The sequence below is a fragment of the Polistes fuscatus genome, unplaced genomic scaffold (genome assembly GCF_010416935.1).
Source record: "Polistes fuscatus isolate 324 unplaced genomic scaffold, CU_Pfus_HIC Scaffold5, whole genome shotgun sequence".
NCBI classification, from domain to species: Eukaryota; Metazoa; Arthropoda; class Insecta; order Hymenoptera; family Vespidae; genus Polistes; species Polistes fuscatus.
Window position 1 is genome coordinate 11,722,728 of NW_025113129.1, and position 17,816 is coordinate 11,740,543.

The 17,816-nt window shown below is 31.0% G+C and overlaps 2 protein-coding genes across 19 annotated transcripts in view; one reads left to right on the plus strand and one right to left on the minus strand.

The window, feature by feature from the left end:
- LOC122522325 (PDZ domain-containing RING finger protein 4-like) overlaps positions 1–10,652 on the plus strand; it is a 172,204-nt gene extending 161,552 nt beyond the window's left edge. The window contains exons 3-8 of the mRNA XM_043643329.1: positions 7,059–7,436; positions 7,993–8,163; positions 8,297–8,395; positions 8,522–8,557; positions 8,657–10,102; positions 10,227–10,652. Coding sequence (XP_043499264.1) covers positions 7,059–7,436; positions 7,993–8,163; positions 8,297–8,395; positions 8,522–8,557; positions 8,657–10,102; positions 10,227–10,571 — 2,475 coding nt within the window. The 3' untranslated portion in view covers positions 10,572–10,652. The remainder of the gene's footprint in view (positions 1–7,058; positions 7,437–7,992; positions 8,164–8,296; positions 8,396–8,521; positions 8,558–8,656; positions 10,103–10,226) is intronic.
- Positions 10,653–13,287: 2,635 nt separating this feature from the next.
- LOC122522326 (MAP7 domain-containing protein 2) overlaps positions 13,288–17,816 on the minus strand; it is a 114,884-nt gene continuing 110,355 nt past the window's right edge. For all 18 annotated transcript variants that reach the window (XM_043643341.1, XM_043643347.1, XM_043643345.1 and 15 more), the window contains 2 exons: positions 15,445–15,701; positions 13,288–15,127 (listed from right to left, as the gene is read on the minus strand). In XM_043643341.1, the coding sequence (XP_043499276.1) occupies positions 15,114–15,127; positions 15,445–15,701 (271 nt within the window). In that variant the 3' untranslated portion in view covers positions 13,288–15,113. The remainder of the gene's footprint in view (positions 15,128–15,444; positions 15,702–17,816) is intronic.

Sequence of the window (17,816 nt, forward strand, 5' to 3'; positions counted from 1 at the left end):
GAATTCGTGAGTGGAAATCGCGAAAAACTAAGCTCTCATTGGTCGAGCAAACATTCTCGTAATTCTATTTACGGTTGACAGTAAAATGTGTTCCGCGAGTTAGACGCAATAAAACCTGCGAAACACGCACACATACAAATACACATACACATACACATACACATATGCTTACTCGAGATGACACGAGTTTCAATTAACCGAATAACGCGTTTTCCTACATCTCTCTTCATTGGACCAATGTAAAACGTATATTACTATCTAACATTACATCCCTTCGACTTGTAATACTTGCGAGATAAATCTCGAGACGTTTATTTACCAGAAGTCGAAAACACGACCCTCGTAAAAATAAAAAAGAAAAAAGATAAAAAAAGAGAGAGAGAGAGAGAAAGATAGAAAAACAAGAAAGAACAAAAACATTTCATCTATCTTATCTTAGCACGCTTTCATTCTACCTAAGTTATATCATCTTTTTCGAAACTTATTAGAAAAATTATTTCACGCGAATTGTGACCTTTTCTTCCTAATAAACCAAACCATTATTCTTATCCCCCCTTGACAAAAATCCATCGCGAATTATGTCGAGTGCAATTTTTGTTTACATAACTATAATAAAAAAGAAAAAAAAAACGAAGATTTTCTTTTACGTAGAAGTAAGAGATTTCTTCTATCTGAAGTGAATTAGAACGCACAATCTCTCTCTCATTTGGATAACATATATAAAAATAAAATTTTTAAGATGTTTTTTCCATAAGGCATCCGATTAACTCGATATTATCTTTCGCATTAAATAACAATTGAAAATAAAACGAGTATAACAATGAGGATTGTACGTATTTTATCCAGTGTAGAAATTGAAGTATACTTATTAAACGATACAAAATAATCGATAAATGTATTGAAACCGATAATGCGGTGATAAAAATGTATTTCCTTTAACATATCGTATTAAAAGATAATAAAATAAAAATATAATTTTCTTAACTAAAAATAATAATAATAATAATAATAATAATAATACCATATCGAATGAAATGATATTAATAATTATAATAATAACTAGAGGGATAATCTTATCGTTGGAAAAACAATCACGGATTATAAATACTAATAATATTAGTTGAATTATATGAAAATCCGCGTGTTATAATATTATTCGTACACGGACACCTACACGTACACGAACACGAACACTCACACGATTGGATAATGGTCGAAATCCTGTATTTCGTATTTATTAACATCCAGTAATAATGTTAGTGTTCATGAAGAGAGAAAGAGAAGAGAATTCTCGTGTATCGTACAAATAATAATACGGACAGCTCGCGGGAACGTGCTATAGGAGTTAGGCGAAACGCGATAAGGTATTTTAAATTGCCTGCCATCCATCCAATGGGATTCCCTGTCCGCTCTTGACGGCTGTCAGAGGTGTCTCTATCGCGATTGTCGGTGTCACGTTGCACGAACGCGCGGCGTTTCATTTCGTTCCTCTTCCTCTTACTAACAGATCAAGTGCGAGAGAGATAGATAGATAGATAGATAGATATATAGATATAAAGAGAAGGAGAGAAAGAGGAGAGAAGAGAAAAAAAAAAAAGGGTGAGAAGAAATGATCCATGGCCCATTTCCCTCGTTACCGCATATTTTTGTTTTCTTTTTTTTTTTTGTTACATGACATAGAAATACAAATTCATAGCTCGTGTAATAATTTTTTAACCGACCCCGATCCTCTTTCCAAATATATTTCCGATCGATAAAATTGAGTTATATTCATTGACACCTTTTCAATTTTATATATATATATATATATATATCGTATTGTACTTTTCGTTGAAGTATAATAATATATATTGATTTGAATGTTTGTTTATTTCTTGTTATTTTTTTTCTTTTTTATATTTTCTAAAGCTTCACAGAATTTATTAAATCGTTAATTAAACGAAAATAATAATAATAATTACTGATTTAGATATTTGTATTATTTTGAAATATAATTTTTGTATAATTATCTATCGAAGATAAAACATACTCTTTTCGTTATTCTCTCCATTTAAAATGTAACACATCGTAAAGATAATAGAATAAATTAAAGCGTGGAAGATAATTACGTCCAAAGTTAGAGAATCGATAATTTTTGTGGGATGGAGCCGTGGGAAGGGTGCGGTTGAAAGGAGGGGGGGGGTGGTACAAAGGATGTTACAAAAATTTATGGAATCTCGTCAGACGCGAAATATGAACTCGCAATAATAATTATGGTTTTGATGAGCGTTATTAACGTATCTCGCCAATTCGTTTAAAACGAAATTATGGGGTTACGCCTATCATCGTCTATTACTATCATAATTGCATCGTGTTGTAGAACGCTTATCGATCGTTCGTTCGTTCGTTCGTTCGTTCGTCGTTAAAACGATTGAAATGGTTCTTCTATCTTTATCTATCTCTATCTCTCTCTCTCTCTCATTCATTCTATGTCGAACTTTTTCCTTTTTCTCTCTCTTTCGAACGAGTGAAAATGCTCTTATCTTTCCTAATCGAGTTTAACAGTAGATACGTCTGAAAAAGGGTGGTGACTAAAGTCAGGCAGGCAGGCAGTCAGTCAGGTCCCTTTTTTATCCGATCTTTTCACAACGACGACGAATCCCCAGCCCAGCAACCTCACCCCCACCCCCCAGCCCCCACCCTCACCCTCTACCACCACCAACACCACAGCTTTGTGTCGACGTCTTTTATTCGTTGAAAAAGAAGAAAGAGGAAAGTATTAGTACACTACGTTGGAAACATCGCGTTAAGTTTCGATCTCATCGTTCCCCGAAGCTCTCTCGAGCAACAAATGGAAGACATCAAGATGCCAAATCACCGTCTGTGCTCAAAAGAACTAAAACTCTTGTCCTCGATTTTTTTTCTTTTTCTTTTTTTTCTCGTAGAATTTTTCTTCGATCAACGAGAACAAAAAAAATAGTTTCGTTATTTCACACTTCAAAGGGACGTTTCTCTTATATCGTCGTAAGATTGAATTTTGATACTTCGATTTAATAAACATTTAATTATTATTCTACGTTAAATGTGTCAAATAATTCGAGAGATAACAAATAAATTTATTAAAAAGAAAAGGAAGAAACTTGACGAGAAGTTAACGTTGAATATTTTTTTTATTCATATTTTATAATTATAAATACATTATTTTATCTAACACAAGTTGTGCATCGTACAAGATTGACAAAAATTATTTCTCATTGAGATTATTTAAAATTCTATTGTTATGCATAATGGCATTTTTATTCCTTTCGTGATAACGAATGGGAAGAAATTATGGATAAAAAAGAAAAATAGAAAAGATGTAATTAATAACGAGATATGCTTAATTTTTTCAGTCAATCTTTAAACCATCAAATCAGTTTCGATGGTAAGAAAAAAGTTATTACTTTTTTAATAATACTCGATAATGGTTAAACTTGGTAGCTGGGGGTAGAAAAAGATGACAATGGGGGTGGGGGGGTATGGTGTGATGGTATATTCGTTGTTTAGTCATTTGCTATTTAATCTACGATGTTCTCATGGTGCTTTCGAGCTTTTTCCGCGTGTACCTTTTATAAAACGCGAAAGAAAATCCGTCTGTCGGTCTGTCGGTTGTACCAACCAACCAACGAATTTTTGAATAAATTTGCATACCAAAAGCGGTTTGCACCAACACCACCGTCCCGTAACATAAAATTTATATCTTAAGTACGATTTCGCAGGGTAAATGTTTCGTCGAGAGTAGTGGTCATCGTTGTCGTTGTAATAGTAGTAGTAATAGTAGTAGTAGTAGTTGTTGTTGTTGTAATTCACTTCTCGCTGGAGGATCCTGGCAGACATTAAAATTTATGTCGGTTATTAATATTTCCCCGACTATATCTGCGGACTCGCCTACTAAAACGTAGAGCATCTTTATTTGACGTAATAAAAAGAATTCAGTGAAAAGAAAGAAAAGTATGAACGGGACAAGGGAGCGAAAGGGGGAAGGGGAGGGAGGGAGGAGGGAAGGGGGGGAAAGAAATAAAGTTTTGTTCACTTTTCTAGAACGATGAGATAATTAAACTCGTCGATCGTGACGCGGTTGGTTAAATTCTTTCGAAATTAACGAGAATTTAATTATTTTATCTATAATTGCAGAACAAATGAAAAAAAGAAAGAAGAACAACCTATCATACGATCATTGATTAATTACAAAATTGATGATTGATTAATTACAAAATTCAATGAGTCAATTATTGCAGAACAAATGAAAAGAAAAAAAAAAGAAGAACAACCTATCCTACGATCATTGATTATGCGATATTATTTATCGTGATAAAGAATTGTCTGTAATTTAGAAAAAAAAATGTATTAATTATAAAATTCAATGAGTCAATTCGATAATAATTAAAAAAGAAATATATAATCGTGATTTATTATTTTGTCGAGTATTCGTTTGAATAAAATTCGAATGATATAAAGATTCTTCCTTCGCTATAGTCGTCTATATTTGCGAATTACCACTACCACTACCACCACCAAACCACCACCACCACCCTGTCTATTCGAGCTTTGTTTTTTCTTGAAAGCGAAGCAAAGAATGAACAAAGAGAAAGTACGCGTGAGATAGACTTCTGAAGAGATTTATTCGCGGTATATTTAACCCTTCCACGATTTCACGAGTACTCACAATTCTTTATAGAATCTCAAGTGTAGTCTAAAAGAAGAAACGGAGCGAGAGAGAGAGAGAGAAATAGAGGGGTAGAAAATATCACTTGTTACTCCGAAATAAAAAGGAAAAAAAAAAAGAAAAAGAAAAAAATTAAAACAATGTTGTTGCCGTTGTGCCTGTATCCAGGATAAAATAAACTAAATACGCATTATTCCATACGCTTTATTATGATGACTTTTGTTAATTATTTTCAATGAGAGGGGGGTGAAAGAAAAGCCGCGTTAGGATTGTGACAAAAAGAAATTCACAAGCATTGCAATACGTTTCTCCTCTTCTTTACGTATCCATCCTAATGCATATATATAAAACGTTAATATACCTGTAACAAACTTTTCTTCTTCTTCTTCTTCTTTATTGCGAAACAATGATAAATAATAATAAATTAAAAACATTTGTGTGCGTAGAATGCGATAACGGTTTACTAACTATGAAAAGACAACTTTGTCAACCCTTATACGATTTATTCTCCTTTGTGTATATACTTTTTAATATTAGTTGATAATAAGGAAAGGTGAGAAGCAATTTGTGGGTGCCTTTTTATTATGTTTTATACGAAACACAATATGACTTTTATTCTTTTCTTCTTTTTTTATATATATGTGTGTGTGTGTTTCAACAAACATTTCGAAACTACAATTACGATTTGTTTCATTTATTTGAATTTTCTTGACAAATCTTTATGAAAGACAAATAAATGCTTCTCAAGATTATTACGATTGTTGGTAATGCAAGTATAAAAAGAAAAAAAAAGAAAAAGGAGACAGAGGTAATCAAAATGATCATTTTTTATTATTCTATGACATTCCTAATAATAGTAATAATAATAATAATAAAAAGAACATCGTACTAGACAGAAATACGATTAGCATATAAAAAAGAATTGAAACGCGCGCGCGTGTGTGTGTGTGTGTGCGTGCGGAAAAACGCTTTTTAAAGAATACAAAGTACCTTTAGTTCAATTTGCTATCCTTAAATCCAAGCACTTAGTGACAAATTAAGTCTCCCACCTGCTACCCCTCAGAATATAAATGATCCTTTCGTGCCTTCTCGAGCGAGGGTAAATGTTTGATCGGACATTAGCTTGCCCTCGGGGAGGAATTAGGTTTAATTGGAGATACGATCGGTGAATATTCGACTATTTAAAAGCCCTTCCCAATCTGGTTGATCAATGACCACCAATGATTACGCCACATTGTTCTAATTCCGTGGTTAGGTAGTACTACGATATTTAGAAATCGTCCAGACTAATTCGTTCCTATCTCTGTCTCTCTCTTTCTCTATTTATCTTGATCTTTTTATCTTTATCTATCGATTTATCTATCCGTATCAATTTGTATCATCACATTCATGGTTTGCAACACGCACGATGGTTGTTGTATCGAACCGACTATATTTTATGCTTCCGTACGGCACCGACGAGACACCGATGTGACAATAAAATAAAACAGAAAAAAAATAAAAAAGAAAAAAAGGAAGATTTTATGGGATCCGAAGAAAAAAACTCAATTAAATCGAACGAACAATTAAATGTGTACGCGACTGCAGTCTCGAATTAGTAGTCGCGGGACAACTGTTCTTTTTTTCTTTTTTTTTTTTTTTCCACCCATTTTCCCTCGTTACCATCGTTTTCAATCTGTCACGAACATGCATTTATAAAAATGTTCGCCATTTCGTTAGATTTTTAAATTACACGGATTTGGGTTGTATCGGCGGAATTATTATATTTATTTGTTACGCCCGAAAATGACATTTTCCTTTTTATTTCTTAATTTTATTATCTTATTATTACAAAGTAATTATCGATATTTCCACGCAATCGTTGTTTTTCTTTTTAACAGGATTTCAATATTTGGGAAAATAAAAATCCTTCTCCTCTCTCTCCCCCTTCCCTTTAACCACGGTACAATATGACGAATGTTTTTTACAAGTGCCAAGATCTCCTGCGATATTTTGCATTCTAGTGTTCACAATTTAAAAGTATACAAATTTTCTATTCATTTTTAGTTACCATATCGAGATTATATGTAAAAATATATTTTCGCGTCAACATTGCCGTTTAATTGCGAGATACGTGCAAATACGGGCTCCTACGTGAATATTAAAAACATATTTTGTTGACGAATTGTCTCGATTACTTTAAACAAATAATATACATAATATATTTCTTTTAATTGGAAAAATAAAATGTCATAGTATTTATACAAGTTTATTAATCTAGTTTCTTTTTTTTTTTTTTTATACCGAAATGACCAATGTATCATCATCACACTCATGATTTGATGTGATAACCATCATTAAATGTTTAAAAAAATGATTGTATCATTTTGTTTAGGTAAACGGACAAGATGTTTCTAACTCGAGTCACGAAGATGCAGTACGTTGTTTTCAATCGGCACAAGAACCGATCATCGTCGAAGTACTTAGAAGACAACCGTCGTCTCATCAACAACAAATTGTTCACACACCATCGAGAGAACACGAGAGATCAAGTCATGGTGGTAGTGGTAAGAACGAAGGAACAACGAACGAGAAAGAAATGAGCGAGGATGAGTTAGGAAAGGAAAACCCTTGCCCTTTGGTATCGACTGCTGTTCAAACAGATTGGGCTGGTTTGGTAGAGGAAGAAGAATTATTATCTGGAACCCTTGGTGGTGAAGAACATACTAACGACAGTTTCGAGGATTTTCTTGCACACGATATCGACTTCGAGGTATTTTTATATTTTATTATACATTTATTCTCAATTTTGATATCTCAAATAGTGATAGTTTAAATTGAGAATCATTTAATTTTATTACAATTTTATATAAAATATAGAAGTACAATAGGACCTTGATTATTACGTTAAGAATTTTATGATAATCACCGATGACACATCCCTCTTTATTTAAATAAATGCGTTATACGTGATTACGCACTTTAACTTGTATTTCCTAAATAATATGCAACGCATAATAACAAGCCACGTAAAATTAGCGTGTGGCATTAAATTAGTTAATCAAGATACTATTCCTACCGTGTACACGTAATGTGACTAATTGAAATATTATATGCAGTGTTCGTTGTTATTTATTTTTATCGTTAAATTGATTAATTAAATAATTAATACTCGTATATCTCTCTAATCAATATTGAAGAAATTATATAAAATAAATCCAATAGTATTTCTCTCAAATTTATTCAAAAGAAACAAAATCATGGAGCTTGTGACTTTGTATTTTGTATGTTGCTATATATAATATAAAATATTATCTTTAAATTCGTAGGAAGTGACGTTACGTAAAAGCGGAAGTGCAGAAAAGCTTGGTCTCACGGTCTGCTATAGTTCTGGTTCCGGTAGCGAAGACGCCGACACGGAGGTTTATATTTCAGAAATAGTTCCTGAAAGTTTAGCAGCCCGTGACGGTCGGTTACGGGAAGGTGACCAAATCTTGCGGGTAAAATACATCTTCATTTACAATTAAACGCAAAATTTAACGAATCCGTGATCCGTGATCGTATTAATTATGAGATTTTATTATTTTATATTATAATTATTTTTATTTATATTTTAATATACCTTGTCCACAGGTGAACGGTAAAGATGTAGCTAACAAAGAACAAACGGAAAATTTATTCGCCGAGACCAAGAACGCCGTGACTATATTAGTCAGTCGATGTCTTTACCAGGTAAGTTTAGGAACGAAAAATAATTGTTTATATAATTATAACGAATATTCTTTTGATTTAAATTATACTTACGTTTCTATTGGAGATATCTTGATATTTATTAATTAAATAATTATTGTATTATAGGATGAAGAGTACGATGATAGACGTATTTATCAACAGGTATGTTAATAATATAAAATTGATGCATTATTGATATTAATTTTATTAGAATTATTTTTGAAATTAAATCCATGTTGGTTACTTTTTTTCTTTTTTCAGGGCTCACCACCATTATCCCCGGAAAATCTGCCAGCTTATCAGAACAGTATGATCGAACAACTCATACGACAACAGCAACAACAGCAACAGCAACAACAAACGGAAGAACATACCAAAGAAACGGAAGGAGGAAACACTTCGACGTTGAAAGCACCACCTCCAATTCCTTCACACATGCAACAGCAACTGCAACAACCGCAATCACCGCAACAACAACAGCAGCAACAGCAACAACAACAACAACATCAATTACCTACTCCACAACAACAACAACAGAGTTCTTCGATTTTTTCAACGACCACATCTTCAACATGTTCTTCGCAAAATTCACAAAAATCAGGTAAGAATGCAACGTCACCGGCTCATCATACGGAAGACAGAAAGCAATGGATGCAAGACGCGTTAAAGGATTGTTCAAAGAAGATCGATAATTTATCGTTGCGAGGTCAGCAAGTTGTACCTTCGCAAACGACAATAAAACTCGTAGAAGCTTATTCGAGTCACGTTTGGAGCGAAACCGAACACATTTACGAAACGATACCAGAATCCGACAGCGAACCTATTTATTCTTCGCCTTACGAACACCATTGGGCGACGCAGCAGCAGCAGCAGCAACAGCAGTTACAGATGAATCATGGATCTAACTCGCAGCAGTTACAGAATCATGGCAATCAAACGAAACTTTGGCACTCATCCTCAAAGAGTAACAGCTCGGGCGAAGAAAAAGATAGTTCGAGTGCTTACAATACAGGCGAATCGTGCCACAGTAATCCTCTAACGTTGGAACTTCATCAGGGTGAGAGAGATCATCACAAGAGTACGCTGGTTTTATGTCCGCCGAAAAATTCTAGCCAGCATCAACAACAGCAACAACAACAACAGCAACAACAGCAGCAGCAACAGCAACAACAGCAATCAAAAATGGGCTGTAATTGCCCGATGCCGATAATGTCGATGACGGCCGGTGGTGGTAAACAAGGTAGCAGAAGTCAAACTACAAGGAAGAGTTCATCTCATCACAAGGATCGTACGGATTCAACTGGGAGTACCTTACCTGCTGACACTATGTATACGAATGTTGCGAATCTTCAACAAACTATGCTGTTACAGCAACAATTATTCAAGCAAGCTCTCAATCGAAAGAATCTTACTGCTAAGGAAACAAGTGGCGCTAGAAAATCAAAGTCCCATGGTAACTTTCAAGCACCGAATCTTACGCAATATCAATTCGTCGGTAGCCAACAAGTTTGTTCTTCAGCCGCTTGGATGCCACCCGAGGAAAAATGCGAAGTACAGATGGAGTGGAAAGTTAAACGAAGAGCCGACGGTACCAGATACATCGCTAGACGTCCTGTTAGAAATCGGATTCTTAGGAATAGGGCGCTTAAAATCTCGGAGGAACGTGCTGGACACACGACGGAGGACGAAACTATGTCCGAAATGAAGGTAAATGTCTCATCGATCCTTACTTTCAATTACCATCAATTTACATTTCTATATATCTTGTATAACAATTTTCATTTTACTAAAAATTAATATTACTAATCGAATGAAATTTTGTTAACTTTAGGTTGGTCGTTATTGGACGAAAGAGGAACGTAAAAGACAACTTGAAAGAGCTAGAGAACGTAAGCAACGACAACAAGAATTAATGTTGCAACAGCAACAACAGCAACAACAATTGCAATTGCAACACAATAACGATTTATTGATATGCGATTATAACGATGATAAGGTAACTAAGAAGCCGCTGAACATCGTAGAATTGAGTCACAAAAAGATGGCACGCAAAAAGACCACTTTAGATGATTTTACCACGGTACAGGAAATGTTGGTACATGGAAACAGAGTAGGTGCAAGTGGACCCGGTACGGGTGGTAAATTAATGGGATTGCTATCAGTTACCACAGTGTAATTTCTTTTTAAGAACTAGATTGTTCATATTAATTGTGCAATAAAAACCACCCTATGTGCGTGCATAAGATATATACTTGAAGACAATTTTCAAACTAATTTATTAGAACGAAGTTAGAACGGAGATTCAATGATCGTTTAAATACGCGCGTTAGATTAATTATTTTTTAATTTTCATCTAGATTACGATCTCTGTATCTCATCAATGATTTTCTTTGAATTTAATGACACGCCTAATATCGTCAAGATATGATTGATTTGTCTCTTTGTACGATAAAGATTATAATAAAATGTGATCGATGTTCGTAGATGAAAAAGCGTTAAAGTGTGATAACGAACGAAGAAGTAAGAAAAAAAAAAATAAAAAGAAAGAAAGAGTATTAAAAATTGTACCAACAACGATGAATATAGATGAAGAAAAAAAAAGAAAAAGAAAAAGAAGAAAAGAAAAATCAGATAAAAAAAGTTCGTAAATATTAAACACTTTATACAATTATAAAAGTGTACTTGCGAAATTTTTGCTTAATGATTTCTCGAATCATTTCGTGTACATATACATAGTTGTACGTTGATATATTTGTAGATCAATTTTTCACAAGTTTAAAGAAAAATTTTAATTATAGACCTGTAGATATGTATAATACACACATAAATGTATGCCGATACGATGCTGGGGCTTGGTTCTTCTTCCGAAAAAAATAAAAAAGAAAAAAAAAATATAATTCTCTGAGTGGTATTTGTAATTATGTTTTTTTGTTGAATCAACACACACAACAAGCCTTTGTATATTTGCTCGACGTTGTGCATTGTTATAATCGAAGATTATATATATATATATATAATATATTATATTATATATTATATTATATTATGGGATGTTAAACAATTTTTCCGCTTTGATCCGTGGAATTTCTCAAGAAAAAGAAAATTTATATTTCTCGAACCTCGTAAAGTAAAAAATGAATTCTTCGCATTTACGTGTACAATCTCTAATTTTTTATACGTGTGTACATTAATGCACATAATGTACATTGCTCTGTATGAATTTTATCTTCCGTTTAAGATTATTATTTTCGACTGATGATGATACGTATATATATATATGTATTGTATATGTACGTGCTGTGCAAAAGTGTGTAGCGGTAAAACGACAAATCACTTTTTAACACCACCGTTATAAAAACGCCGCATGCATTTATTTCCTCGCGGATATATTATGTATGTGTAACGTATATAAGATTGATAAGGATTATGTGTAACTAACTTGGAACCGTATCAGACGCGATCTATCACAGTAGGCATGATAACATTGTCTGTAATCTAGATTAAATATTCTCGGAAAAAGCGTATTATAACTTTACGAAAAGAATTATCAAATATGCTGTGTTTTGTATGTAGATGCGCCGTAATAATTCTAAATATGTATAATATAAATAACGCTCGAATAAAATATAAGATATTGATATACGGATTGCAAACATACAAGCAACCTGAGCAGTTCTGTTTTATTTCTTCGATGATAACACGATGAAAATTCTTGTTTCTTCTATTTATTATTTGTTGTATATCACAAAACTCACTTCCCAAATTGATCTCTCTCCTAATTATTATTATTTTTTATTTATTTATTTATTTATTGCATAAAAAACATGAAGTATTCTGCGCATCGATGCATCATCCCTTAAATGAAACCAAAAAAATATTAAAAAGAAAAAAAAAATGAAAAAAAATATATATATATATATTTCATAAATTATGCATATAATTTCGTATTAATTATTTATTACATATAAGTATTATTTTTTTATACAATATGAAGTCTTCTTAAAGTGGACTAATAGAACTGGCAATATTTTTAGTAATGTTTTTTTTTTCCTCATTAATTACGTTTAGAAACATTCGTGTTGCATTCGGAACATCACAATTACATATTTTTATTACTTTTTTTTTTTATATAGAAAAACTTTAATACAAAGAGATATTTTTTTTTTTCTTTCAGTTTCTTTCCTAACGGCGACAAACATAGGACAAGCATACGTGTAACGAGAACAATTTTTTTTTTATTTTATTTTAGAAATAGATTAAGAAAATAAATAAACTTTACTATACAATAATTATCGTTAATAGCCAATAAACAAGAACAAGCATATATTTATAGAGCCAAAATTAAATAGTGATGACTTCTTAAATTCTGCTTTTTGTTTTACATAAGTTTTTCTTTTTTTTTTCTTCCTTTTAAAGGGATAAATATTTTTAAAAGACATTTCTTTCGTATTTGGACAATTCGAACGACGCGGAATCTTAATTAAATATTCGTTTACTCAGCATTGATTTATGTTCTCCAATACTAAGTACGTACTATTATTAAAGATATATCGATAACTGGATTATATCGGAAAAGAAAATTTATTAAACTGTAACAAATACTACATTAAGCCATATTTAATCAGGCTTATTCGTTTAATAAAAATAATAATAATAATAATATTAATAATAGTAATAATAATAATAATAATAATAATAATAATAATATATATGTGTGTTGGTGTTTTATAATTAAATATCACTGCTTACGATCCCCCTTCTTTAAATTGATTAAAACATTTTCCAAAGGAAGATGGTAAAAAAAAAAGAAAAAGTTAGATTTAACTCTCGTAAAAGTATTCTCTTATAAAAAGGGTGTAAAGGGTTCATTGAATAACAAACTGTACATGAAGTATCTGCGTCAAAAACATTATTTCTGTCTTGGGAATAATCTCTTTATTATTTCATGCTATTCAGAAATTAGAATAAGAGAAAAGTGGATTAATTTATTATACCCATTATAAATAAGCTTGCAAATCCCACAATATGGTGCACCTGCAATATCGCAAGTATGAAACATAAGGCATACTACTACTCTCATATTCATTTTATAATGCTATACTACAGTAATAACAAATAACTCACATCGTGAATATAAATTCCAATACCTGCTCAATAATGCATGATAGCATATCGTAGTACTCTGCTATCATAAATAGCCACTGAAATAGCAACAAATGTAATTGTTTTCGTTTTTTTTTATATATACATTTGTTATTTAAGTCGATAATTTATATATTTATAGTTTTCTTTTTTTTTAAATGAAATAATATAGCAGAAAAAGCAAAAGAATCGCTATACACTTTTTAAATTTCGCATCCTGTTAAACGAAGAAGATAAGATTTCTTTATTATGACGATAACTATATAAAATTCAATGTAATATTGTCATTGTAAAAAGTTTTTTTTTATATATGTTAACATGTAAAACAGTGGCTATTTTTATTCTAATGATAATCATTGTTACAACTAAAAATTCAAAATCAGTGGGTAATAGTGAATTCTAGTTGTACCTCTATGATGGATGTTCAACACATGGTACCGATAGTGAGCTTTCAAAACAAGATATGACAAACACAGTAAAATTGCTTGACTAGTGAGCAACTTATGCTCCAAAATGTAATTATGGAAGAAAAGTTATTTTTTCTATCAGCTCAAAATATCTTATTATACACAGTAATTCTTAGGCTGTCTTTCCTCTATAAGATAATGTTACTATCTATTATGTAAGAGCATATTAATTAGTGATGTTTATACACCCTATTTCTTTGTTCTTTTGGCAGATTGAGTTTTATTAAACTCAGCATGCATAATTATGTTTTACTTTTCATTATTATTTCCTTCTTTTTTTTTTTTATTTTTATTTTTAATCTTGTGCTATATTCGTCAAGCCGTTTTACACACTTGGTTAATCACTTGAAGTTCTACTATCATCATATATTTCGGGTTTGTGTTCTGCATGATTTTATGTTCTTTTTTTCATTTCGATTTCTCTCATTAACGTTTATCGATTATGAAACATTATGATAAAATAAGGAAAGGGCGCGTAAATGTGATTCCATGGAATTCAGTACAACGTGTACTGTTCTTTTTATCTCAAATTGTACGTTATGAACAAGTCTTATTTTTTCTTATATTCTTCTCTTCCCCCTCCCCCCCTAAATAGTTTTCATCTTTTCATTTAATGGGCTTCTAAAAAGTCACGTTGATATTTTTGTTTCTTTTCTTTTTTTCTTTTTTTTTTCATATTTATATATATGTATATACATATATATACATATATATATGATATAATATATATGTGTATATACATATATATATTTTGAGTAGAATTACTACGACAGACTGAGTGCTTAGAATCGCTGTTTGCATATTATTGACTAATATTATATATTATTTTACATTTCCATCGATAATAACGCTTAAAGTTCAAAGATTTAAGGGCAAAATAATTTTCCCTGAACTATCGTCCTATATCATTCTTCATTCTAGTTGGAATCCTCATTTTCTACATACATCAAAGCGCTTATTTACATTATTGTAAACGATGTTTTAACTCGAACATATCCATTGCCACAGACACACTGGACGCCGATTCCAATTTTTTTGTTTTCTCTCTCTCTTTCTCTCTCCCTCTCTCTCTTTCTCTCCATTGCTCACCAGAAGATTTTAGAGAAATCTTAGGACAAAAGATCTGCGAAATAACAAGTCATTAATAAATTAATATTTCGTTATCTGCATTTAACCCATTTAGAGTGGAAATAATTAATTTTGTCCAAAATTTATATGGAATTTTTATTCTAAAAAATTGTTTGAAAATCACAAAAATAAATACATTAGTGTAAGGGTTGCTGGGAACCACTTGTCTCATATATGTTACATTATATGTTAAATTAAGCGAGTATATAAATAAATTTGTTTGAATGAACTTTAATTTATATTATGATATGATAGGTCTAAATGGGTTAAAGGAATATTTCAAAATTGATTACCCATTAATCGTCGTCATACCTGACATTTGATTGCTGTCTTGCTGTTTGTTATTCACATAAGCATCTTGGAAAGGATTGATATTGGCGTTAGCACCAGCAGATGTAAAGGTATTTGCCAAAGGTGTGAATGGTGTTGCGGCCGGATTCAAATTCGAGTTGAGGGTATCTTCCGTGGCCATGTTGAGCGTCAATTCAAGCGTTGGACCACTACTGTTATTACTCAGAGTATCGAATTCTGACAGGTCTAACAGGTTGTTGGTCACGTTGTTTTGTTTGCTATAAAATCAGCCAAAGGAAACATACAAACTCTAATTAACAGCTAACTGCTAAGCGCTACTACGATTTTAAAAATATTATACCGTTACATCAGCAGAGTTTACAATGACTACGATAATCATTAATGACTAATATGGTAAGCCAACTGCAGCTATTTATTTTAATATCTGTCGATTAATTATACTCTACCAATAATTTATGTTTCTTCTCATAAGTAAAGCACGTAAAAGAATATATATAGAAAAAAAAGAAACATAAGCAAAAGATAAAATTCTTCTATAAAATAAATCTCACATATTGTGGGGATACTGATGTTAAGTGATTTTATATACCAATATAAAGCTGTAGGAATTCGATGTATTCAAAAAAAATATTTATAAATTGAACTTAGAATTAAATTCGAATCGGACTCGATCATATCTAGCACAAAATCGTACGTATTGAATAATAAGCAAAATTATTTGCAGACGAGGTGTCCCTAAGTCTTCTTTTATTTTATTTTATTTTTTTTTCTCTATCTTAGTGTGTGTGCGTGTTTTTTTTTTTTTTTTAAATAAATCTATACTAAGTTCTAGAGACGTAAATTCCATTATAATTAATAACACAACTATCTTGGAATTTTATTAGTTGCATTTTGCAAGCTGTATTAAGAAAGTATATAATAATAAGAAATATTTCAACCGATTAATAATATCGTCACAAGAATATATGTATAAAAGGGAAATAGTACATAGCAAAAGTCGGCAGCCAGTTGACAGGCAATGCCTGATATAATATATTTAACGCAAACATATGTATATAGATATAGGATATATGTGTGTAAAATTGCAAAAATTAAAATGACAAGCCAGATCTTGTAATCGATATAATAAAAAATATAACATGCACATTGTTAACATTTACTGCGATATATATATATATATATACATATATGTATATATCGACATAAGGAGGAAATTTACACAGCAGGCTTTAAATGGTAATCAAAGGAAAGAAAATGGAGCTTGGTAAAGATAACTTTTGATATATATTGTAAACCCGAAAATTTTATAAAACAATGTTTCAAGAATAAAACTTCGTGTATTCTTAAATACAATGACAATAATGAACAGTATATTTAATGATGAGAAAGTTTTTAATAGAGAGTTTTATTAAGAGATCATTAATGCCCATGTAAATAAAACGAACAAAAAAATAAATGAAATAACCGCGAGGCACTTTATTATTTATTATTTTCTTTATTTGTGAAAGTAAAATAAATATAAAAAATTAAATAAAATATTCACATTATCTTAACCGAGCTCCTTTTATCAAATTACAAACAATATTTGAATGATTAATTAAGTTTATGCTATTCATCTTTCTTTACATTATGTACACTGATGTTATTGTTATTAATTTAGTTAACACTAGATTTGTTTAGTTTTATTAGCCATTCCATAATTTTATGCTTCTTCGATATTACATTACGTTATATGTTCTTAACAGAGTGCTAAGTGGGATTAGTGTTATACATTTGATAAACTTTCAAATACTTTTCATAAGACTATCTGAAAATAGTAAACTTTTCAGCTGATGCATGGTTAAATATAAATTATAAAATATATATGCAACTATTAATATAATAGATAAATACAATATACAATCGTACCTTTTTTTATATATCATGCCATCATTTTGTTTATTGTAGTATTTTGCAATAAATTATTATTTTATTAATATGATAATCAAGTAATCAATTAAATTAAAAATTACACTCGATGTAATCATTAAACATCGTACTAATATTAAGCTTGTCAATCCTTGTTCTCTCTGGCCACTTTTGCAATGTACAATTAAATTACGAATTATTAGATTATGAATATTTCTGAGTGAAAACAATTATTCCGATATTAAAAAGAATAAGATCGTTTAACAAGCGGATTTCTCCAAGTAAATCTTTTAAAAAATACAATAGAATGTATTGTTACAGAAACTTTGCACCTAGTTTTATATATATATATATTTATGTATATATATAACATATAACAAGTAAATCGTTCGGATTATTTATCAAAATTATTCTTGTATTAATAAAGCGACGTGGTTATTATTATTATTATTATTATTATGAGT